General features: G+C 41.6%; 1 protein-coding gene across 1 annotated transcript in view; it reads right to left on the reverse strand.

Moving 5' to 3' along the window:
- Positions 1 to 25,652, reverse strand: part of SLCO5A1 (solute carrier organic anion transporter family member 5A1) — an 81,931-nt gene that overhangs the window by 21,046 nt on the left and 35,233 nt on the right. The window contains exons 3-5 of the mRNA XM_075828270.1: positions 16,020 to 16,152; positions 8,700 to 8,926; positions 7,400 to 7,564 (exon numbers count right to left, since the gene is read on the reverse strand). Coding sequence (XP_075684385.1) covers positions 7,400 to 7,564; positions 8,700 to 8,926; positions 16,020 to 16,152 — 525 coding nt within the window. The remainder of the gene's footprint in view (positions 1 to 7,399; positions 7,565 to 8,699; positions 8,927 to 16,019; positions 16,153 to 25,652) is intronic.

The raw sequence follows: 25,652 nt of genomic DNA on the forward strand, positions 1-25,652 counted from the left end.
AGCGGCTTATATTTGTAGCAGGAGCAATAGAGTGATGTCTCCCAGCAGTTATGTGGAAGGGTCAGATACAAGCAAAAGGGCAGATGTAGGTGGCAGCTCCCAGCAGGGGGCAGAGGTAGAGACCCACCATCATAAAATAAAGTAGGGTTGCATGATTTGATTATCAAAAAGGGTTCAATTTACATAAAACGTCTCACAATCTTTAGCGCCTGAGACAATTTTGAATTGGGGCCCAGTAGCTTCAATATACGCTTCTAGGTTGTGCTACGGTGTTAGTTTCAGTAGATATTATTTTGGGACAGTGTCAGTGATAAATTCTGGTAAACACACAAATATTTGGAATTAGGATTTTTTTTGTCTTTTAAGACATGTCACTATCTCTGGTCACTTTGTGACATGTTGCGAATGAGTCCAATACCGATAAAAAATAAATAATCTTGTTCTGAAAAAATATCTATATTCCGTGTTTTTAGTTAGAAAAAAAATAGCAAGAGTTGCCCAACCACCTGGGCAAGAACAGCATCTAAATATCTGGCATTGAGAAGGTTAAATTAATTTAAAAAGGATTTAGATGGCTTTCTTGAAGGAAATAATATCACAACTTATCTATAGTGAATTGTTTGAGACAGGTCAGTGATCAAGGAATTTATTATAATTGTTAGATATTCTTCCAGAAAACGGACAACTACCTTGTAGGGGCTGTTTTGCCTTCCTCTATATCAAAGCTGCGGGATAATATGTTCAACTAGATGGACTTGTGTCTTTTTTTCAATCTTACTGTCGGTTAGTATGTAAAGCACTGTGTTTACGAAAATACTCCATTTTTTGGCCTAGATTATATATCAACTGCAAATGTGAACATACAATTTTTTTGGACTTGTTGCATCTGATGTGATTTCATGATCCTTCTGTGTGTCTGGGGCACTAATATGTATACAGTACACTACAAATATATATATGTCAGAGATATTTCTTCAGTTTTTAACTGACAAAACACCTATCCGAGTTTCCGATGCACTAAGACATATTGCAATGTCCCGACCTAAAGCTAAATCTGTTATGTCTGAACTGGGTACAGTTGCACGTGACCATGTCTCATACCATTGCTATGCCGTCTAGTAGCGATCACAAATGACATTACTAGCGGGCTCCCAGACATACTTGATTTTTTAATAGCACATCCACTACACTATGACATGGTAAGACATTTGGATTATGCCCAGAGATATTTCTCAAGGACAAAGCTTTCACATCTAGAGCAGGACTGAACAGTAGTCTTTGCTATTCTTAATATACTGGAACAACAAAGACAGAAAGTCACCTTTTGCTGGAAATATTCTATTCTGAAGCTTTTTATACATAGGTTATTCTATATGTCATTTCCTTGCTCAATATCTACTTTCTAGAAATGCTGCTGTTTATTTATAGCTTTAAGTTACTAAAAGCTTTCATTGTTCTTTAGTCTTTTAATGCACTGCATTAAGGCGCTTACCGTCGTCACTGGCACAGAAAACGCAATGTAAAATAAAGATCATCGATTTACCATAACTCACTGACAAGTACTGAACAATAGATCCATTGTTATAATAGGCGGACAGGTAACCATGTTATTCAATAATTGACACTTCTTGTGCAGTTTTACTTTATTTATGTGTGAAATATTCATGTTTTGTATGGTTGTGTAGATAAAGTATGGCCATAGTAAACGCTATAGCTGCAGATTTGTCTGACCTTGTATATTAAATGGAATACGTTAAGTGCTTTATCACAGGCTGTCAGCATAAAACGTCTCAGCCGTCAGATCCAACTAGAGGTGCCGGGTGGTTACTGACGCTTCTCAACCATTTACTTAATGCAATCTCAATCCAAGCGAAACAGATGTAAATGTGCAATATAGCCACCCGGTTATTACAATACTCCATTTAAGTGCACACAAAGGGGAATTTACTTCACGCTCCACCTACAAAATATGTGTTATTTGACTTTTAACTGCATTATAATACAGAATAATACCATTGTTCTATCTTCTCATGGAAAAGGACGACCTGTCTATTCATCCCTTCCCTTCTCCTCTCCAGGGCATCCATCAGTAGACAATTGCATAATATTACTGGTTATTTTCAGGATATATAATTAAAATTATTCGGCTGTGTAGAAACTTATATGAGTCACTAATGTGCAAATGCAATAGGCACTGACAGCTCCATATGAAAATGACAATTCTCTATATCCTGATTGTAGCTACTGCTCTAGATACAAACTTTCCAATTATACTTTATATTTCAGTACCCACTATTTATGCTGCCACATAAAAAGTCACAAGATATCAGCTTTCACCATTAATGCCTGTGATCTACAACAAATTTGGCCGTGAACCTTATGCACAGGCTTGTTGTGCGTCCTAAATGATGTGTTGTAATATTGATGTGATCCGATTTGCACAACTTTTTTAGTTAGAGACGTGATTCTCTGCAAAGACCAGCGACCACTCTGGCAGACTCGGCATGAGCATGTATTGTATGGTCTCCTATTCATATGAATGTTTCCATGTAATATAACATTTCTCCAGCGGGGCTTTATTTAACTATTTTCTATTACTTTCCTTGACTGAGCTTGATTGTCAGGTTTCTCTCTATAAGTAAATAGGGAGAGACCTGTTAATCCAGCTGGGCGCGCAGAAGCTGGAGGGTAGCCACCCATCTGTCATTATTTCATGCTGCACATAGTTAGGGCAGCATAAACCTGCTGACAGGTTCCCTTTAGAAAATTATGAGGGCACTACCTCATGGGCGATGCTTACCTTTTTTTTTTTTTGTGTGGGTTGGCTGATTTTTAGCGTTGCTACATTAGGGCAATATTTGGTTCACTGACTGCAGCTTAGTTGTAGGTTCAGGTGCACACGCAGTCTGAGGTAGTCTGAAACACACCTTCTCTCTTATCATTGGTTCAGAGTGCTGCTACAAGTCAGTTTGTGAAATTTTTGATATGATAGATCTGGACCAGTCAACTGTAAGTGCTCTAATTGTGAAGTGGAAGTGTCTAGGAGCACCAAAGCAGTAAACCACGAAAAAAAAAAGTAGAACTGCTGAAGCACGTGGCGCGTGAAAATCGCCTATCCTTTGTTGCATCACACACTACAGAGTTCCAAACTTTTTCTGGAATGACATTAGCACAAGAACATCATGAAATGGGTTTTCATAGTCTGGCAGCAGCACGGAAGCCTAAAATCTATATGCGGGAGTGGTGTAAAGCACGCCGTCACTCGACTCTGGAGCAGGGGATATGTGTTCTCTGAATTGATGACCATTAATTCACTATTTAGCAGTCTGATGGACCAATTTGGGTTTTGGCAGATTCCAGGAGAATGTTACCTAAACAAATGCATAGTGCCTGGTATTAAATTTGGTGGAGGAGGGAGAATGGTTCAGGTCTGTAGGGTTAGGCCCCTTATTTTCAATGAAGGGTAATGTTACTGCTACAGCATACAAACAAAATAAAGACATTTGTAGGCTTCCAACTTTGTGACAACTTTTTGGGGAAGACCCTTTCCTGTTCCAGCATGACTGTGCCCAAGTGCACAAAGCAAGGTCCATAAAGACATGGTGTGACATGTTTGGTGTAAAGGAACTTGAGTGGCTGCACAGAAGCCTGACCTCAACCCCATCAAACTCCATTAGGATGAATTGCAAGCCAGACCTTCTCATGCAACATCAGTGTCTGCCCTCACAAATGCTCTTCTGGATGAATAGGCACAAATTCCCGCAGACACACACCAAAATCTTGTGGAAAGCCTTCCCAGGAGAGTGAAGGCCGTTATAGGAAACGGGGCCAAACTCCATATTAGAACTCATCGTTTTGGCAATGGGATGTCTAACAAGTTCAAATACAGTAGGTGTGAAAGTTAGGTGTCCACATATTTTTGCCCAGATAGTATATTTTCCGAGAAAATGTCAACATCTATTATGGGTCTTTGGTATTTAAGACTCCGACATAATTAGTCAAAAATAAAGATGTTTTTGGCTGAAATAATTGCTGTGCCATTTGTGAGAGCAGCTCAACACCGGTAATGTATAAACACAACGCTCTGGGAGATTACAGCTCCGCATTCTTCTGTGATTACTGCTTCAGAATAAAGTTGTCTGCGCTTGCATTTTTCACATTCGACAGAAGAGACCAGATGTATACATCTATAGGATATTTAAAGCAGGATAATCTGCTCACTAAAGGGAGTCAAAACGGACACTGCATTATTCTCACACCAACTTAGACTACACTTTCTACTGTAGTGAACTATTGGAGAGGTCTAAAATCAGGAAGAAAACTTTAATAGACATTTTTTCCCATATTCTATAAAATAAATAAATGGAATATATCATCAGAAAATAACATACCAGTAATTTAAATCAGGTTTTTATTCTAAACTTATTTTATCATTCCTTTTTGAACAGTTTTTTTTTTTTTTATCCAAATAAAAAAAATAATTGTCAAATATTCTAGTTTCTGAAGCACACACAATAGGTAGACACATCCTGTTTTCTGCAGTTCACTTCTTAGCTTTGTTGTGTAGACTGGGACAGGGTCAGTAGAATGCGGGGATTTAATGACAGCTCTATTGTACTGCACATACCCTTACTTTACAAATTGTAATAGAGGGGCATGCGGTAAATAGAGACAATGTCTGAGACAGGAGAGGAATCACAGGAACTGTAGTCCTTTCCAAGGTAATCCCACCCACAGCAGGTCCTAGCAAAATAAATACAGTGCTGCATAGAGCTGGGAAACAGTGAAAATTAAAAATAACTACTACTGAGCTCTGGTGCCATCACCTGGTGATCATTCAGACCGATATAGGTACTTTTCATAAGCTCGGAAAAACCCTTTAAAGAGGCTCTGTCACCACATTATAAGTTCCCTATCTCCTACATAAGGAGATGGGCGCTGTAATGTAGGGGACAGCAGTGCTTTTTATTTAGCAAAACTATCTATTTTTACCACATTATTAGCGATTTTAGCTTTATGCTAATGAATTTCTTAATGCCCAACTGGGCGTGTTTTTACTATAGACCAAGTGGGCGTTGTACAGAGGAGTGTATGACGCTGACCAATCAGCCTCATGCACTCCTCTCCATTCATTTACTCAGCGCAAGGGGTTCCTGATAGAACAGTATGTGCTGTCTTATACTGACACATTAACGTTACTGAAGTGTTTAGTCAGTGAATAGATGTCTATTCACAATCCCGACACTTCGGTAACGTTTGTGTGGGACTTACAGCAGAGTAATCTCGCTGTAACCTCGCTGTAACCTGTCATTTACAGCGTGATCTCGCGAGATTACGCTTGCTCTGCTGTAAGTACCACAGAAACGTTACCAAAGTGTCGGGATTGTGAATAGACATTGCGTCCTGGCTGGAAGGAATGTCTATTCACTGTCTAAACACTTCAGTAACGTTAATGTGTCAGTATAAGACAGCACATACTGATCTAGCAGGATTCCTATGCGCTGGGTAAATGAATGGAGAGTGCATGACGCTGATTGGTCAGCGTCATACACTCCTCTGTACAACGCCCACTTGGTCTAAAGTAAAAACACGCCCAGTTGGGCATTAAGAAAGTCATTAGCATAAAGCTAAACTAGCTCATAACTTGCTAAAAATAGATTGTTTTTCTAAATAAAAAGCACTGCTGTCACCTACATTACAGCGCCGATCTCCTTATGTAGGAGATACGGCACTTATAATGTGGTGACAGAGTCTCTTTAAGGCCTAGATAATGTGGGATAGCAACAGTATCCACTTTACACACAGATAAGACTCTGAATGCAACTTCCCTGTCACTCCATGGTCTCTGGGGCTTTACTCCATTACTTCCTGTAGTCTATGGTATTTCCTTGACGCACAGCACACGGACCCATTGATTTCAATGTGGCCATTCACACATGCGTGATTTTTCATGCAGCGAGAGTCCGCTGCGTGAAACTCACTGCATGTCCTATATTGGTGCGTTTTCACACACCTACGCGCCCGTTGAAGTCAATGGGTGCGTGAAAACCATGCACCGCACACGGATGCACATGCGTGTGCGGTGCGTGATTTGCCCATCAATTCAGTTGAAAATAATAATTAGAAAAAAAAAAATGTGCTTTGCGAGTGCGTGAATAACGCATGCCACTCGCTAAGCACACTGATGCATAACGCAACACACACGGACCAGATTCACGTGCGTTTTTCACGCACGTGAATCGTATACGTTCGTGTGAATGAGGCCTAAAATAAAATACATGAGACATTCCATGTACAACCAAGTAGTGTGGGTCTCATTGCCCGTCATATGTATCAAGTAGGAACAAACCTAACAAGTAGGTGTTGTATCATTAAAAGGCTCAAGCCCATTAGTAACTATGGACGTCCATTAACTATAATATGTTATTGTATAGCTAGAGAGAGACAGGGATGGAGGAGCAAGGGAAGCGAAGGGTACAAGTAACCTGGAAGGGCTGCATCACCTGAGGTGTAGTATAAAATAAAGTGCAATGATAAAGATGTGATCGCAGTAAGGGAGTAATGTGTCCACTACTTTTCCTTGCATTCGTTCTGAGTGACCAGGCTCTTCCTGGTGAGATGTTTGCCCCTGCTGCCCATATATCCTATACGGCTTTATATTGCACCCTCTGCTCCCCTTTCCCTCTTATTATTCACCCTTCTCTATCTACTATTTATTGTATTGCCGGAGATGTATTTTTGGGTAGAAGTTTTCTAAACATTTAGAGAGAGTTAGAAAAAAAGGGTAGTTCAGGTAGCAAAAAGGGGCCCCAAAAATCTGATTCAGATTGTCACCCAGAGTTCCCATAACCCTGAGCGGCAAATCTACCTAGATATGGAACGATACAGGGGCAGATATAACTATAAAATGGAGAATATTTAAAGATTTCACTCTGTGACTTAGGCTGTGTTCACACCTTGTTATTTGAATATGTTCCTCGCATGTGCCGGAATAGCTCCTGCTGCATATTGTGGTATATATGTAGTAGCCTTCCATCGGAGGTATATGTCGGGAAACACTCCTGATGTTTACCTCAGACGGAAGGAAAAATGAGGTTTGGACAGAGTCTTACATTTACAGGTGATTTTTTTTTTTATAGTGGCGAATGCTTTGTACTGACATAAGCCAATATAATTCTGTATTGCTACTATCGAGCTAGTGAACATGTACAGGAGTGCTGAAGAAAAACATTTTCCGGAGTCCCATGTGGCTTAAAGTGGTGAGAACTCTTTTAGCAATTTACTTACCATTTTATATAATTTCTCTACAACCATTAAATATATGATGTCCCTATCAGTCATTTTTATAAAAACGTCCATTTCCGATTGTACTTTACATGTTCCATTAGCATGATCTTACCAGTGTAGATGCTGGCACTGGAAGCTGGGATGCCAAACTGAGATTCGATGAACTTGGGAATGAAGGTAATAAAAGCGGTGACAATGGCGCTCTCTGCTGTGTATGACAAACTCACAAAAAGGAATGTCATGTTGCTTAAAATTCTGATTGCTGCTCTTGGAAGGTCTAAAAATGACAAGAGATGAAGTTTATAAATAATGAATGGAAAACTAAAACAATATATGTAGGATCCTTGAAATGAAGGGCGTGTAATGGATTTCCTGCAAGAGATTTGCCACCAGAAAAATACATATTTTTTTTGTACATTTTTGGGACACTCAATTTTCAAAAATGCAAGCAAATAAAAATGCACAATTTTACACATTTCTTTGTAAATATTTGAATGTACACTATAATATTACATTTATACATTTACAACAAGCATAAATTACACTGTGGACCTACCAACTTCTAGGGTACTTACTCACTAATAGATTGCAATCTTAAAAAAATTATAAAGTTCAAAGCACCAAGAATGATAGAACAAAGTTCCATGACCCACTTCTGTAGAGGAAGCCTAACGCATATCTATATAAATATATATATATATATATATATATATATATATATATAATACGAGGATTCATTATCAGATACTTGCTCATGATCAGAGCCCACTCCATATAGTCAAAGACATTAAAGGGATTGTCCGCTTTGGACAATCCCTTTGGTCAGAATGGCTCCCAGACAATATGCTGATCACAAGGTGTGGCGTTCCTAGGATTCTCAGGGATCAGATGTCATCTGTGGGGTAATTCGTCAGCAATTGTTTAATTCCTCTGTAGCTCTGCCACAGGGATAAATAAGCATTATACAGCGCCCACTGAAATCATGGGCATGCCGCTCCTTCAATACAAGACAAATTCTCTGTAGCCGATCTCCACTCTGGCTAATAGATGGGGGTCCTGAATGCAGAGTTTGCGGTTTGAAAATGAGTCTCCTAAATCAGACAACTACTCTTACTGTAAAAGAAAGGGGATGAGAGAGGATGATTTCAATTTCGTTCCAATGTTCCCCTGAAAATGGAAAACCCATCAAGGTACTGACCCTGATGTGGCCCAAAGAGAGCTTAAGAAGTTGGAATTACAGCTCTAGTAACTGTGCTATAATATGATGAGAGACAATCACATATTCCTAACATCCAGTCCTAGGACAAGAAACAGGGAAATTCTTTAGCTGTAATATCAAAAATTCTCCTTAACCAAAGTCAATGACGAGTTGTTCATGTTCTAAAACTTACAAATCTTTGATGTAATTTTACCTCTAAAATTCTTCCCAAATCCTATGGCTGGGCCAACACTCGCGTCGGCTTTCATTTTGTTGCTAGTTTTCTCTTTCATCACGTCGTCATCACTGGAAACGTCATATGAGTTACTTTGCTTTTTCTTCTTTTTCTTCTTCTGTCGAGGGGGGAGCTTCTTTGGGAAGGTAAACATTGGGAAGATGACAAGTAACATTGCCATAGAACAGAGTAGAAATCCACTCCACCTGCAAGCGGAAAAATTAGAAAAGTACAACACTGGCTTTATTTTTGGCTACTATGTCCAAAATAAAACACCAGCCAGCCAAACGATTATATAAAGATAGATCAATTCAGGAAGAGTAGATTCTCAAATCTTCAACTATACATGAATACCAACCAAAAAGTGCCTAAAGGTCTTATCATCCTGACTCGGTCCTCAACCTGTGATACGTTTACCCCAGGGGGTGCACACCATGTCACTAGAAGTGAACTCGTACTGTCATCATGCTGTGCATTTAATAGTTGCAGCACCTTGTATGATCATAGCCTTGGGAGTATTTTGATGTTATTTATTTGAGTAGAAGGTACTTTGCTTAGGAACCTTGAGAAACGCTGATCTAGACAGTAACAGTGAACAGGAAGCTTAAAGGAAAGGTGTCATTTTTTTTTATTTTGTAATTTTATTGCTTTTTATATATTTGAAACTAATAAATATTTTATTTATGTTGTCACCTAAAACAGTTTTTTTATTTATACTTTTCGTTTTCTATGGGGGCTGACATTTTTTTTTTCCATCTGTGTATGTGTCGAGTAACATACACAGATGCTATACGGCACATACAATGCCTTAGAGAATGCGAATGGGAGCCGTTCCATTCTCCGAAGCTTTTGCCGTCTGTATGTGAACTGCGAATGTTCTGTCATGCGCAGTTCACACCAGTAACACAAAGAAGCACGTTCCTAAAGGGAAAGCCAGCGCCATTTTCCTGTGGAATGGGAGCCCCTGCCGGACAGTAAGATCACGACTTCCGTCCGCGGCTTCCGGCAATAGCTTCAACGAAATGAAGGCGCAAGGAAGAGGAGCGGAGGCGGCAGGAACTTAGTAAGAAGATCGGAGGCGGCGGCAGCAGAAGAGCAGTTAATTTGTGGTGGTGTCTGATGAGCAACTGTGTGTTTGGTGGATAAGCTTAGATACAGGTCCCATCTGACAGGATCAGACATGGGACACGTATCTAATACTTTGTGGTAGGCTTAGATACATTGTCTAACAAACAGTATCACACATGGGCCCTGTATCTAAGCCTGCCACATGTGTTACTAATGGGTTTTTTTTGTTTGTTTTTTACAGGTTCACTCGTTGGACTAGGTCGGATTCGAGGACTACTACGATGACAGCTTTTTTTTATTTTCATTAAAATGATTAATGAGACTTGTGGGGGGGGTTATTTCAATAAAATATTTTTCTATGTCCTTGTATTGTCTTTTAAACTTTATTACTAACTCAATAGTAATGTCCGCTGGCTGATTGACAGCGTCCATTACTAAGACGGGGCTTAGTGTTAGCCATGGCAGAGTCTAATACTAACCCCCATTATTACCCGGTACCTAACGCCACCAGGGGAGGCGGAAAGAGCTGGGTACGATCCCGTACCCGACCATCTGTAGGCCAAAAACAGTGTGCCTTCCCACCCTGGTAATGCTAGGCTGCTGCTGCTGCTATTTTGTAAAAATTACATGCCCTTTCCCCCTCATTTTCCATAACCAGCCAGATACAACACAGCAGCAGCAGCCTAGCATTACCAGCACGGGAAGGGCCACTGTCCCCGATCGATAGTCAGGTACTGGATCGTACCCGGCACTTCCCAGCACTTCCCTGGTGGCTGTGGGTAGCGGAAAAATAATGGGGGTTAGTGTTAGCCTCTGCACCGGCTAACACTAATCCCCGCCTTAGTAATGGACGCTGTCAATCAGCCAGCAGCTATTAATAAGGCAGTAGTAATAAAGTTTTAAAAAAAAACACACAACCCTCATTAACCATTTTATTTATAATAAAAAAAGCCGTCATCGAAGTAGTCCTCGAATCCGACGTAGTCCAGCAACCAAACCTGTAAAAAAACAAATAAAAAAAATTTGTAACACATAATAAAGCAAAAAATTATTATACTTACCTATCCTGGGTCCAGAGCTAAAGCCGCAATTTCAGTGAGCTGGGCCCTATATCTAAGCCTATCATGTGTGATACTGTCTGCTGAGCCACTGTATTTAATCCTATCATGTGTGATACAGTCTGCTGAGCCACTGTATCTAACCCAATCATGCGTGATACTGTCTGCTGAGTCACTGTATCTAATCCTATCCATAGCTATAGGGTCAGAGTGCTACAGATATGCTGTCATATATATATATACACACACACACACACACACACACACACATACAATATACACACACATACATACACACACACACATTTTTTTGTGTGAAAAGTGGCGGTGTGTATTGTGTCGGGTAGTTGACAAAAGCGCCGGCACGTTTGATGTGGGGGGATTCGAGAGAAGCGGCAACATATTTGGTGTAGGGGGTGTTGAGTAGTGGCCGCATGTTTGGTGTAGAGGGGGTGTTGAGAAGCAGCGGAGTGTTTGGTGTGGGGGTTGTGAGTAACAGTGGCGTGTTTTGTGTGGGATCGTCGACAGAGAAGCAGCGGCATGTTTGTTGTTGGGGGGGTGGTTGTAGCGGTGGCGTGTTTTCTGTGTCGGTTGTGAGTAGCGTCGGCATGTTTTGTGTGGGGGTTGGAGATTAGCGGTAGCATGTTTGTTATTTGAAATTCACTTGTTCTCCGCCATGGGGAAACATTTTTCACTAATTTTTGTTCTTCTATGTTTTTTTAGGAGGACGAGAAGGATAGCGCCAGTCGAGAATGAAGACCTGGAGGAGTGCGGCTATGGAGAGCAGATCCAGACGACGTTGGCGTCAGCAACAGTGGGACCAGCACTGCATGTAGTTCAGGAGTGGCTGAGCACAGCAAAGCATTTACCTGCATTTTCATCCAGTAAGTTTCACTGTGTGTTTGTTTGTTCAGGCGCACTAATGGTGGGAAGGTAGCATCTGGGTTTTGTGGCGGCAGGCTTGGTGTTTGGTAGGGGGGGGTGGTTGAGCACCGGAATGTGGAGTGAGGATTTGTTAGGAGTGCCGGCATGTAGGGGGAGGGTGGTTGGTTAGGAGAGGGCTGTTGAATAGCGGCAGCATGTTTTGTGTGTGGGGGGGGGTGTTAGAGAAGTGGTGGCTTGTTTGGTATGTGGGGGGATTCGAGAGAAGTGGCGACATATTTGGTGTGGGGAGTTGTTGAGCAGCGACGGAGTGTTTGGTGTGAGAAGCGTCGGAATGTTTCGTGTGGGGGCTGAGAGGAGCGGCAGCATGTTTGGTGTGGGGGGATTAGAGAGAATCAGCTACATATTTGGTGTGGCATACTGGATAACAAAATGGAAAATTTGCTACTTAATGTAACCACATGAATTTGCAGTACCATAAAGGCGGCTTCATAGCACACCTGCAAGTACAAGCCAAAGAACATGAAAGGTTTTTGGTTCTCTAAAGTTGCTGCCTGAAAATGAATCTACTCCTCGAATTGTCTGCAGTTCCATGGTCATATGGAGAAGCTCACAGCGATCTCCAGCCAACTAAATGTTTAGGATCATCTGTCAAATTTTGTTATTTTCATACATTTTTTATCAGTTATCCCACCAAGAAATGAAAATGTATTTCCTCCATGTTGATGCGAAATTAGGCACAGTGCTCGGCTGTTTCCGTCATTCCAATAGAGTTTGAATGGAGCAGCAGAGCGCATGTACCATCCAGTGGTCGGACGCCCACCGATCTAACGTTTATCACCTATCCTCTGGATAGGTGATAAATGTTTTTAGCCGAAATACCCTTTAATCTTTCTTGGCAAATAAAACACAGGGCACCTTCTTCCTAATTTCCCACAGGCTACAACATTTATCCACACCAAATATGTTGCCACTTCGTGTGGGGGGATTCGAGAGAATCGGCTACATATTTGGTGTGGCACACTTTCTGTCAAAATGTGCAACTGAGCAATACAATTTCTTTCCATAGTTTTGATCCTATAATATGAAATCTTCGAGAGATCATCCAAGATATGGGGATTGGGGGGGGGATTTAAAATGCTTTTAAGGTTAAACATCTCAACTTAGTGAAAATAAGTTTGGACTAAAAAATAAATTTGTTGACTACATGGTTATGGCAAATGAAACATAACCTCTATAGTTCCTGCCAATGACTGCCGCTGCTGACTCAGGGTAGGAGTAAAAGCTTATAACTGCTTCCCTCCTTCCTCTGAAGAGATGCTGGCACTATATAAATTTAGGATGACAGGGCCTGGAGGGGCTGGATTTTAAGTAGCTGATACAGCCATTAAACATTTCAGTCAGCCAGTCTCATGCCTATAGTTGGTTATTTGCTATAGAATAATATAAGTTTGCTGAAAAGTTCTATTCAGCTATTTCCTAGTTATTTCATTATCTGGAAAAGCTCGATTGCAATCACAATGGTCATTAAAGAGGCTCTGTCACCAGATTTTGCAACCCCTATCTGCTATTGCAGCAGATAGGCGCTGCAATGTAGATTACAGTAACGTTTTTATTTTTTAAAAACGAGCATTTTTGGCCAAGTTATGACCATTTTCGTATTTATGCAAATGAGGCTTGCAAAAGTACAACTGGGCGTGTTGAAAAGTAAAAGTACAACTGGGCGTGTATTATGTGCGTACATCGGGGCGTTTTTACTACTTTTACTAGCTGGGCGTTGTGTATAGAAGTGTCATCCATTTCTCTTCACAACGCCCAGCTTCTGGCAGTGCAGCACTGTGACGTCACTCACAGGTCCTGCATCGTTTCAGCACCAGAGGCTACAGATGATTCTGCAGCAGCATCGGCGTTTGCAGGTAAGTCGATGTAGCTACTTACCTGCAAATGCTGATGCTGCTGCAGAATCAAGTGTAGCCTCTGGTGCCGACACGATGCAGGACCTGTGAGTGACGTCACAGTGCTGCACTGCCAGAAGCTGGGCGTTCTGAAGAGAAGTGGATGATACTTCTCATCAGAACGCCCAGCTAGTAATAGTAGTAAACACGCCCCGATGTACGCACATAATACACGCCCAGTTGTACTTTTACTTTTCAACACGCCCAGTTGTACTTTTGCAAGCCTCATTTGCATAAATACAAAAATGGTCATAACTTGGCCAAAAATGCTCGTTTTTTTAAAATAAAAACGTTACTGTAATCTACATTGCAGCGCCGATCTGCTGCAATAGCAGATAGGGGCTGCAAAATCTGGTGACAGAGCCTCTTTAAGCTCAGTTCACCTACGCCAGATCGATTTTCAAGCAGATACCACAGAATGCCGTTGATTGTAACGGGGGTCTATCAGGGTTTTATTATTTTTTAATAGAATTTTGCAAGAATACTCAAAAAAGTGATGGAAACATTGATGGAAGCACTGAACGCAAAGGTAAAATTAGCCTTATAGCTCCCACAAGGGTGGTCACCAAGAGTCCCAAACTCTAGAGTGGAAAATATTCTCAACATTTGGCGAAAAATCACCCACCACTTTATCACATAATTTCAAAAGCTGGGGAAAGCACAGTGAAAGCTCATATTGCATTCCACATTTTCTTTTGCCACTTAGAAAATATAGGGTGAAAAATATAGAGTTATAAAATAGCTGAATAGAGTTTTAACTCCGGGGCTTTTCTGTTAATAGGTTAGACAAGTTACCTATGACTAATATTGTATTTGTAAAGGATCTGCCAGGCACAGCTTCGGGGTTAACGCCCATAGATAATCAGTCTGCACCTGCTTCTATGTCTGTGAGACTGACTCCATCTTCCACCACTCAGGGTGGCAGGCTTAGGAGTGGGAGAACCTATCACAGCCTGGCCAGACGGAGCTAGCTCCCGCCCTCTGTCTATTTATACCTGCCTTTCCTGTTCCTCCTTTGCTTGTGATTCTTCTCGTTTGGTTTCCTGGCCCTGCTGCAGCTTCTTGTACCATTGTCCTTGCTTCATATTGACCCCGGCTTGCTGACTACTCTCCTGCTCTGTGTTTGGTACCTCGTACACTCCTGGTTTGACTCGGCTTGTTTACTACTCTTCTGCTCTGCGTTTGGCACCTCGTACTCTCCTGGTTTGACTCAGCTTGTTCACTTCTCTTGTTGCTCACGGTGTTGCCGTGGGCAACTGCCCCTTTCTCCCCCTAGCTCTGTGTACCCTTGTCTGTTTGTCTGTCGTGCACTTATTGAGCGTAGGGACTGTCGCCCAGTTGTACCCCGTCACCTAGGGCGGGTCGTTGCAAGTAGGCAGGGACTGAGTGGTGGGTAGATTAGGGCTCACTTGTCTGTCTCCCCACCCCCGTCATTACAGTATTGGTACTTCTTCTTCAGGTACAAGCCCCTCACCAGTGAATTATATTAAAGGGTGTATCTACTTTGACAACCAATTTTGTTTTATTGTTTCAATGCTTTTACAATGACAAATTAAGCAATTTTGTAAATACTTGTCTATCGTTAATATGTTTCCATGGGACCAGACTACAAAAATTCTGCATAGTCTGATTTTGCAGTCCTGCATGCCATCCATCTGTCCTCTACTTCTTGCTCACCTACCAAATGTAAGTAATTTAGAATTTAGGGAATATGACTACAGGATTAGACTACCGGGAGTTTGATTGTAGTCAGTTACCATCAAAACACATAGGTATTCATAGTATCTGTAGACACAAAACGGTAGGATATTTTTAATTAAAACTATTTGCGCAGTTGCCTCTTTTTTATTTTAGATGCATTTGAACAATTAAAAAAATGGTTGTGAATGTGGAAATAGCCTTTAACAATAACAACAACCATAATATATTACTATTGATCTGGGTATTATTATTATTATTATTAATACCTATTATTGTAGTTATTATCCTTCAGTGAGTGAATGTTTCATGACAGTTGCATTTTAATGTAGGACTATCCTTATAAAATGGCAGGACATTGTCAGTGCTGTCCCACAAAATACCCTTTACCGTAGGTGCTTGCACTGGTGAAATAGGGTAGGTGATGCTTTGGGAAGAGGAAGGATTCAGCTAGAGTTGCACTGGCTGAACAGTCTACTCCTTACAAAATAAAAGGTGCCACATAAAGTATGAGGTGTGTGAAAAGATATGTGCGATATCTCAAGATATGTCACAGTTATCAGGTCCACCAGCCACAAATTAAAATTCCATCGCTTTACATTTTCTTCTCTTTTAGCTATTAAAATGCATGGTCTTACCAGTTGCCAATGAATCGTGGGTCGCTCTGCTCAATGTTGACAATGGTGTGAGGATCAACATAAAATCCAATAAGTACTCCACCTAACAGATAGCCTGCAGCTGGACCAAGGGCACCCATAACATACATAATTGCTGTAAAAACATAAATCAAAAACATAGTATAAAAAAGTAGAACACCATATAATATGCATAGCACAAAAAGTCACCATTTTATTTTCATTACTTACTTTCAACATATAAAATACACACTCTCTTACTTAACAGACATGGTTAAAATGACGCACGATATAGTAAATTAATGAAGACAAGAAGATAGGAAACCTTTAGTGAAATTCATTAATAAGTCATAAAGCCATGGAATCAAATTTAACAATTCAGCTATTTGCCCCTGAAACAGAAAGGTCTACGAGAACTGATATGATCCATATCGAATTCTTCATATTATATCTAGACAGAAAATACTGTGAGGGGGAGGGTAAAAGATAAAAGGTCTGTAAAAGGGAAATTGCATTCTTTCAATCATCTCATAAACAATAATATATACCGGAGCTTCCTAAAATTAAATGTTAACTATTTATTTACATCTGTTACAATCTATTTGTTTTAGCATCATAAGACCTGTCAAAAATTCCTGATTTGAAGTGCATCATTATCAATATACTGTACTAAAATGGGATATCTATCGACAACTATTGGGGAACATGTATTTGCCAGAGCGGATAGCGGCTCACATTCAGGGGCCATGATTTAGACTGTTAGCCATTTATTTAAATGCCCAGAATGTAATGCTACATTTCCCCTCCAGTAGTCAATTTAGGGGGAAATGGCCAGACGTGGCTTTCCCCAGTTATAACAGCTCATAGCCCGATGCCAGAGAAGCCGGACCTGATCACCATGCCAGCTTCTATAAAAAAATTGTTTTCTTCATTAGACAATCCCTTTAATATTTAGATAACCTAGCTTGAATTTTCCAAGAATACAGCTCTTGAAGGGCTTAATCTATGTATAATGTGTGGACCCAGGACCATTAGAAGGGATTTTCATGGAATTACAATCATTCCGGTGGATCCCTCAAATAGTGGTTTTGGCAGGAAATCATTCCCGCCATTTAATAATGCAGATTTTAGCTTGGCCCAGTGATGCCTTGCATGGGGTACTGTTGAAGGCTCATGTGACCAGTTATCACTCGGCAAGATTCAGTTAGGGCCCAGTAACGGGCTTTAGATTGGAGGACTCTCGGTCAGGCATTTTCCAGAAAAATAGGAGGTGCTGCTCAGCTGTATCGTGAGGGATGACATATATCTGCCTGATGGAATCGCTGGTGGCGGAGCTCAGGAGTCATACCTGGTCAGCAGACACTGCAGCATGATGGCTATCAAAGACAAAACGTGGCAAAGTGAATATGTTCATACCCTGTTCCTCTTGCCTACATCTAAGGAATTTTCTACCAGATCGGACAAGGAGGACGACAAATCTGAAGAGGATAGACGGTGTCCAGTTACCAAATCCTTTAACAACTGGTTGCAAGCCTTTTGCATTTATGCAAGAATTATGGGGAAGTTGTTACCTGAGAAATATGTGGGTCTTTTCCAACATTTTGATATTATTCTTAAAGCTTATAGAAACTTTGAAGGATATGGTTGGTTCGCTTGTGATTTTTGTCAAAAGCTTTGTCTTTCCCTTAATTAAAAGGGGTACCAAAGACGTTGGCCTCTGATTAAATTTAATGGCACCACAGAAAATTGCAAATCAGCGTAACACTCCACTGGTTGGAATATTCCGAAAATGCAATTGCTTTGCGTACAATGAATCGCAATGCACGTGGCCTCAAACGTGAAAGTTCCTTTTGTCGACGGGAATTTTCTGGGTCTCAGTGTTTCAAAAAAAGTAAACTTATTGGCCCAGCTCTCCACAAAAAAATATGTAGCCAAAAGCTTTGACTTCAGTCAACTGGGGACAATGAATCCATGGCTAGAGTGTATCCAAACCACCATATTGCTCAACTGCTCACTGACAGTTTTAGGGTTCCACAGTATTCTGGTATTGGCTGTCAATGAGTTGATAATATGCACCCCGAGATTGTGCAGCAGAAAATTGAAAAATAAATCGTGCTTGGTAGATGACAGGTCCTTTTGCTGTACACCCCTTTTGTAATTTTAGATTATCTCCATTAGGTGTTGTACCCAGACGGATGATTCATCATTTCCTTATGGGTTATCCCTGAATGATAGCATTGAGATAAGGAATTGTCTTCCGTGTCTTAGGCAGCCTTTGATGAGGCAGTTTATATTGTATATGCAATTTGGGCCTGGAGCATTGATAGCTAAGGCCGATGTTCAGTCAACTATTAGATTGTTTCCTATCCACCCTTCACGTTTTAATTCCTTAGGTTTCAAGTTTGATAATAAGTTCTATGTTTATAAGTGCTTGCCTATGGGCTGTTAGTTATCATGTTGTTATTTTGAAGTGTTCTTTAGTTTTATTGAATTATTAGTTGAAGTGAGGACTACAAATGGGTGGTATAACCCATTACCTTGACTAGTTGTTCGATACGATTGTTTTAGTCTATTCTGAGTTTGGTATTCCATTAGCAGATGTGTTGCCTTCTAGTTGTATTGAATACCTGGGAATTGTAATTGATTTTGTATCTGCTGAATGTAGGTTGCCTATGGAAAAAATTGAGAAGATCCGTATGTAAGTGTTGAGGATAAATTCAGTCTCTAAAGCTATGGTAAAATGTCAAACATTCTGGATCGTTGACCATTCCTTTATACATTGGGCCGAACGAAGTAGAAACTTGTCCATGTCCCCTGGATTGGTTTGGGCATTCTGGATGGGTGTCCGAGGCCAAAAATAGGATGGTTTAGTTGAACACGTTTTAAAAATGAGCCATATTTATCCTGATCTGAGTATTATAATTGTACATTTAGGTAGGAATAATGTGAATAAGGCTAGTACCACTGACTACATTTTTCAGACATAGAAGTCGCTACTGCAGATTAGACAGCTGTTTATCTGGGTGAAGATAATATTTTCACAATTTATCACCCGGGTGCTTTGGTGGATTTTAAATTTTGAAACATTTTTAGGAAAAGGGTCAATTGTTCTGTTTAAACTTTTACCCTGGCTAGGTGGGTTTTCACGCACGTATATGGATTTGGAAGGTGGTGTGCAAGGCCTCTATAGTTGTAATGCTGTTCACCTTTTCGATGTCGTATTAGACATTTTTTAATGTAAACCTGCAAGCTATGGTGGAGATTGCGGTTGGTGGGGTGGGACTACTCTTGCCTTAGGACAACCTGGTCGGTTAGGGTAAATCGCTCAAATAATGTGATTGGACAGCTCTTGAATATTGAAATAGGCTTGTGTTTATGGCTGAGCTATTAAAGTTTTTTATGGTTAAATTAAATTTTTTCTGTTGGCTTATCAATTGATGTTTTGATAATTTTAATAAAGAGGCCGCGGTCAATTTTTAGCCATCAATTTAGCCTATGTGTAGTTTATTATTATAGTTAAGTTATAAATGTAAAAATTTGTAATCCGATGTGTGGACCTGGACCCTTTAAGAGGGATCCGCATGGGATTACAATCATGATAAATGGTATTTATTTATGTCACGGCTATTTATTGAAAAGGGTTAAGTCACTTAAAAGTTTTTTATGGTTATACTAAAAGTTCATCTTATGGTTTATACATTTATGTTTCAAGAAGCCGTGGCCAACTTTTATCCACCAATTCAGCCTTTGTGTCGTTTTTATAGTTAAGTTAGTATGTTATTTAATTCCATGAAAGGTTATGTTATATTTCATATACTTTGTGTATCATCTCCTCACCATCTGAAAACCAGTATACGCCTAGTCCTAATACCCCATAACTGTAATTTGTTACAATGTTTCAGTGTATCAGACTTGGTCATGTAATTATACTGAAGATATATGCAAGAAAAGACTTAGATCAGCACCTTTTTAATTATGGCCGTAATACCTGTGGCCAAAGCTAGTTTCCAAGGATTAACGGGTGCTTAATAGTTTTTTTCACATTACTATCAATCAGATATTACCTTCTTGGAAATTAATGAATCCAATGTCTCCTGGACAATCATTTTGACAAGAACAGTGTCATTTATCAGAAGCACAGATTTCCCTTGAGTAAAGGGCCAGATTATGTAATGACATGTATCTGTTTTTTCATTCTCTGTATTCATTACTTCATGGACGTAGGGCTGCCGTTTTTAACAGGGATAGAGTCATATCTGCAATTTTCATGCAGCATAGCCCAGGTGCAAACAATTGCTGAATAAGCATATATACAGGTGCAACATTTTGAGATCCAGCCAAAGTCATGATATTACCATATACACATTTCAGAATGAAATATTTCTGGATGTAAAACTCCAAATTATAATGGTGGTGAAATCATTGAATTTCTAAATTACAGGCAAATCAGATTGTACGTAAAGAAATAACAATATATGTCTCGTATACTGTATATATCCCATACAGTTCATTAACTATATCCAATATACAACAGTTTGTGTAAAAAGCATCTCCAAGTAACTCTGGAAAAAAAATCTTGAGCTTGTTGGATCGATAGTCCTGTCCATCAAGATGTTCAGCTTAGTTAGTCACGGGCTGAACTGACATAGACCCTGTTCACATCTGTGTTAGAGGCTCCATTAGGGGCCTCCGTCTCAGTTTCCATAGTTTTTGTGAGACAAAATAGCACAGCGTGAAGCACTATTTTGTCTGGCAAAATGAAGGAAACCATGAAAAAAAACTCACCGGAACCCACTAAAACTCAATGGGTTTCTTTGAGCGCCGTTGGTTTCCATCATGCGACGGATCTGGTGCTTCCGGTATTCTCATTGCTCAGACTCAGACGGTCATTGTCCTATGACGGAGCAGAACAACGAAACCCAGAATACAGATGAGAACGCAGCCTTATAACGTGATAACAATTTTCTTCAGAAATGTGATTAGAGAAGTTGTCAATTCTCTTCCCCCACTATACTTGGCAGTCCAAACAATCTATCTCAGCGAGGAGAGAGACAATCAGCAAAGGAGAAAGCAACTCCCAGGCTAAAGAAAATAATTAATCTTATCAGCTCTTCTCAATCACAGCTCTTCTCTAAGGCAAAGACATTGAAAAAAAATTCCGCCAAACATTTTTGTTTTTTATTAATCTTTTAACAAAAAAGAAAATGCTCACTGTACCACTAGTAAAGAAAAAATTTCACTCTTTTTGTAATCCTTTAATTTTCCGGAAGTTAATGTAAAAATATAACATACGGTAGAAATAATCGTTTCACATAAATAAATATAAACAATAATTCCAGAGAACTGTGCAATAAACAGAGGTGCAGATTTACTAATAAGTTCTTAGATTTAGGCCCTGTTCACATCAGCGTTGCCCTTCCGTTGAGGGGTTCCGTCGGGTTAACCCCTCAGCGGAAAGGCAAACGGAAACCTTAGCTTCCGTTTGCGTCACCATTGTTCTCAATAGTGACGGAAACATTGCGTACGGGATCTGTTTTTTTGACTGAATCAATAGTGTAGTCGACTGCGCTATGGATTCCGTCAAAACAACGGAACCCGTTCAAAACTGTGACAAACGGAAACCATTAGCAAAGTATCTGTGTACATTGAGATCAATGGTGATGCAAACGGAAGCTAAGGTTTCCGTTTGCCTTTTCGTTGAGGGGTTATCCGATGGAAACCTCCGACGGAACCCCTCAACGGAAGGGCAACGCTGATGTGAACAGGCCATAAGACAGCTAAGAATTAGACTAGATTTGCCAAATTTATCACAGTGGCTCATGCAGGATGATAAACTTGACGCACTTTTTTCTAACTTTATAGCACCTATTGGTTATCTTATTTTAAACCACTTTAAAAATAGTAAATCTGCCCCACAGTGTCAAGAGTGATGGAAAATTTCCTGAACTAAGTTTTGATATACAAAGAATAGGCAAATAGAATAAAGTTTGAGAAGAGCATACAAAGTTGTGTAGGGTAGAAGATTGTTAAAGGGCTTGTCCATATTTTATGACAGTATTTGCCCATAGCTATCCTGTGGATATGCCATAAATACTTAAGATGGAAATACCAGTTTAATTGGCACGTGGGTGATACAGTGGATCCGACTTTAACCCTTTAATACATGCAGAGATTCAAAAACAATGTTATATGTAAAGTCCAAATGTAGGGATGGATAAGTGCAGAAAAATATAGAGGTAGAATAAGTCCGCTAGAAGGTACGTTTAGCACTCTTTTTGATAGCGTTTGTTATGCTTTGACTTTGGTACGTCTGAGCCTGAAAACATGCAAGTTGCTTTGACTATATGGAACTTAAGGCTATGTGCAAAAAAATTTAATAATTTTAAAGAAAAACGAAGTACACTAAAAAGGATCACATGCAGTGTTGACATCGGCATTGTGTTAGTGCACAAAGCTTATACCTATTAAGAATGTAAAATCAAAGTTCTAAAATTAATATTAAAGTAGCAATTATTTTCAGATACTAAGGGTACATTTCTAGCTAAGGTTGTCAGTACATAGCTGATGCACGTTTATTCACTGAGCCAATCAGCTGGCTTGCAGAAATCTGGCAGCTGCACCCAAAGGCTTCAGAAATAAAGTCTCATCTTGGAGTGACCTTGAAGAATTGAACTGTCTACACTGAAGAATTTAGACTTTATATTATAAACTACACAATGCTACATATAAACTACTACACAATACTGCATACACACACTGTCTATCTATGACTACAATGTGGCTATGGAATAACATGCCATTGGTGAGGTCATTTGTGTGGTTCCTGGCTCCCCAACAAAAACAAGGGATTAAGATTCAGTGTTATAGTCCCAGATTTCTAAATAATAAAATATATAAAAATGTACAGGTTACTTCATCGCTACAGAATGAAGTAGATGTGACCAAAGAGATAAATAAAAATGGGCTTTATTGGAGGTACTACACTTTACGGCTCTGGACCGGAGTCTTCATCAGGTACATGCTTAATGCAAGAATGTTTAAAAAAAAGTATTTTATAGGATCCCGTTGAATGGACTAGCGTATTCCATACTTTCGTTTTTGTGGTATACCGACATCTACCGGGCCAACAAAGGCCGAAAGGACACTTTTGGAATCAATCGGGGTACCCTAGGGACGCTTAACGTGTATGTTAGGAGCTTTTTTGTTAAACACGCTAAAAATAGGGATAAAAAAGTGATGTGAATGGGGCTTTAGTGGAGCAGAAATAACAGCAAGACCATGGAGAAGAAAAATGTATCGTGTTATGAAGAGACGCTGACTAGCATATTTGTATGGACACTGCTGTAACAGTAACTCAGCACTTGAAAATCCGCCCTTGTGATTGGGTTTAACTCTGTGCCCTTCATGCAATTGGCGGCTGAATGGTTCTGCTTAGTGCAGAATGCATAGAGCTTGGAGGGGGGGGCTGAAAAAGACTAGGCAGCAAAAAGATGGCGGTCCTGCTGAGGAAGTGGGGCGAGTCCTGCGGTGACTGCTGAGGAAGTGGGACGAGTCCTGCTGTGACAGCTGAGGAAGTGGGACGAGTCCTGCTGTGACAGCTGAGGAAGTGGGGCGAGTCCTGCTGTGACTGCTGAGGAAGTGAGAAGAGTCTTGCTGTGACTGCTGAGGAAGTGAGACGAGTCCTGCTGTGACTGCTGAGGAAGTGGGGAGAGTCCTGCTGTGACTGCTGAGGAAGTGAGACGAGTCCTGCTGTGACTCCTGAGGAAGTGGGGCCAGTCCCTCTGTGACTGCTGAGGAAGTGAGACGAGTCCTGCTGTGACTGCTGAAGAAGTGGGGCGAGTCCTGCTGAGGAAGTGAGACGAGTCCTGCTGTGACTGCTGAGGAAGTGGGAGGAGTCCTGCTGTGACTGCTGAGGAAGTGGGAGGAGTCCTGCTGTGACTGCTGAGGAAGTGGGACGAGTCCTGCTGTGACTGCTGAGGAAGTGGGACGAGTCCTGCTGTGACTGCTGAGGAAGTGGGACGAGTCCTGCTGTGACTGCTGAGGAAGTGGGACGAGTCCTGCTGTGACTGCTGAGGAAGTGGGGCGAGTCCTGCTGAGGAAGTGGGGCGAGTCCTGCTGAGGAAGTGGGGCGAGTCCTGCTGAGGAAGTGAGACGAGTCCTGCTGTGACTGCTGAGGAAGTGAGACGAGTCCTGCTGTGACTGCTGAGGAAGTGGGGCCAGTCCCTCTGTGACTGCTGAGGAAGTGAGACGAGTCCTGCTGTGACTGCTGAGGAAGTGGGGCGAGTCCTGCTGAGGAAGTGGGGCGAGTCCTGCTGAGGAAGTGGGACGAGTCCTGCTGTGACTGCTGAGGAAGTGAGACGAGTCCTGCTGTGACTGCTGAGGAAGTGGGGCCAGTCCCTCTGTGACTGCTGAGAAAGTGAGACGAGTCCTGCTGTGACTGCTGAGGAAGTGGGGTGAGTCCTGCTGAGGAAGTGAGACGAGTCCTGCTGAGGAAGTGGGAGGAGTCCTGCTGTGACTGCTGAGGAAGTGGGACGAGTCCTGCTGTGACTGCTGAGGAAGTGGGACGAGTCCTGCTGTGACTGCTGAGGAAGTGGGACGAGTCCTGCTGTGACTGCTGAGGAAGTGGGGCGAGTCCTGCTGAGGAAGTGGGGCAAGTCCTGCTGAGGAAGTGAGACGAGTCCTGCTGTGACTGCTGAGGAAGTGAGACGAGTCCTGCTGTGACTGCTGAGGAAGTGGGGCGAGTCCTGCTGTGACTGCTGAGGAAGTGAGACGAGTCCTGCGGTGACAGCTGAGGAAGTGGCACGAGTCCTGCTGTGACAACTGAGGCAGTGGGACGAGTTCTGCTGTGACAGCTGAGGAAGTGGGGTGAGTCCTGCTGTGACTGCTGAGGAAGTGAGACGAGTCCTGCTGTGACTGCTGAGGAAGTGGGGCGAGTCCTGCTGTGACAGCTGAGGAAGTGGGACGAGTCCTGCTGTGACAGCGGAGGCAGTGGGACGAGTTCTGCTGTGACAGCTGAGGAAGTGGGGCGAGTCCTGCTGTGACTGCTGAGGAAGTGAGAAGAGTCCTGCTGTGACTGCTGAGGAAGTGAGACGAGTCCTGCTGTGACTGCTGAGGAAGTGGGGCGAGTCCTGCTGAGGAAGTGAGACAAGTCCTGCTGTGACTGCTGAGGAAGTGGGAGCAGTCCTGCTGTGACTGCTGAGGAAGTGGGACGAGTCCTGCTGTGACTGCTGAAGAAGTGGGGCGAGTCCTGCTGAGGAAGTGAGACAAGTCCTGCTGTGACTGCTGAGGAAGTGGGAGGAGTCCTGCTGTGACTGCTGAGGAAGTGGGACGAGTCCTGCTGTGACTGCTGAGGAAGTGGGACGAGTCCTGCTGTGACTACTGAGGAAGTGGGACGAGTCCTGCTGTGACTACTGAGGAAGTGGGACGAGTCCTGCTGTGACTGCTGAGGAAGTGGGGCGAGTCCTGCGGTGTCGACTGGCCAAGTAAAGGGGAGACTGAGGAACACAATGTATAGTTCCGTAGGGGAGAAGGAGGCAAACACTGCTGTAACTTCCAAGAGGAGCTCTAATTTGACTGCTGGAGAGGGGACATGTAAGGGCAGGCTCGCACATTCTTAATTACAATGCATGTGCATTG

This window comes from Rhinoderma darwinii, chromosome 5 (assembly GCF_050947455.1).
Source record: "Rhinoderma darwinii isolate aRhiDar2 chromosome 5, aRhiDar2.hap1, whole genome shotgun sequence".
In the NCBI taxonomy this organism is placed as follows: Eukaryota; Metazoa; Chordata; class Amphibia; order Anura; family Rhinodermatidae; genus Rhinoderma; species Rhinoderma darwinii.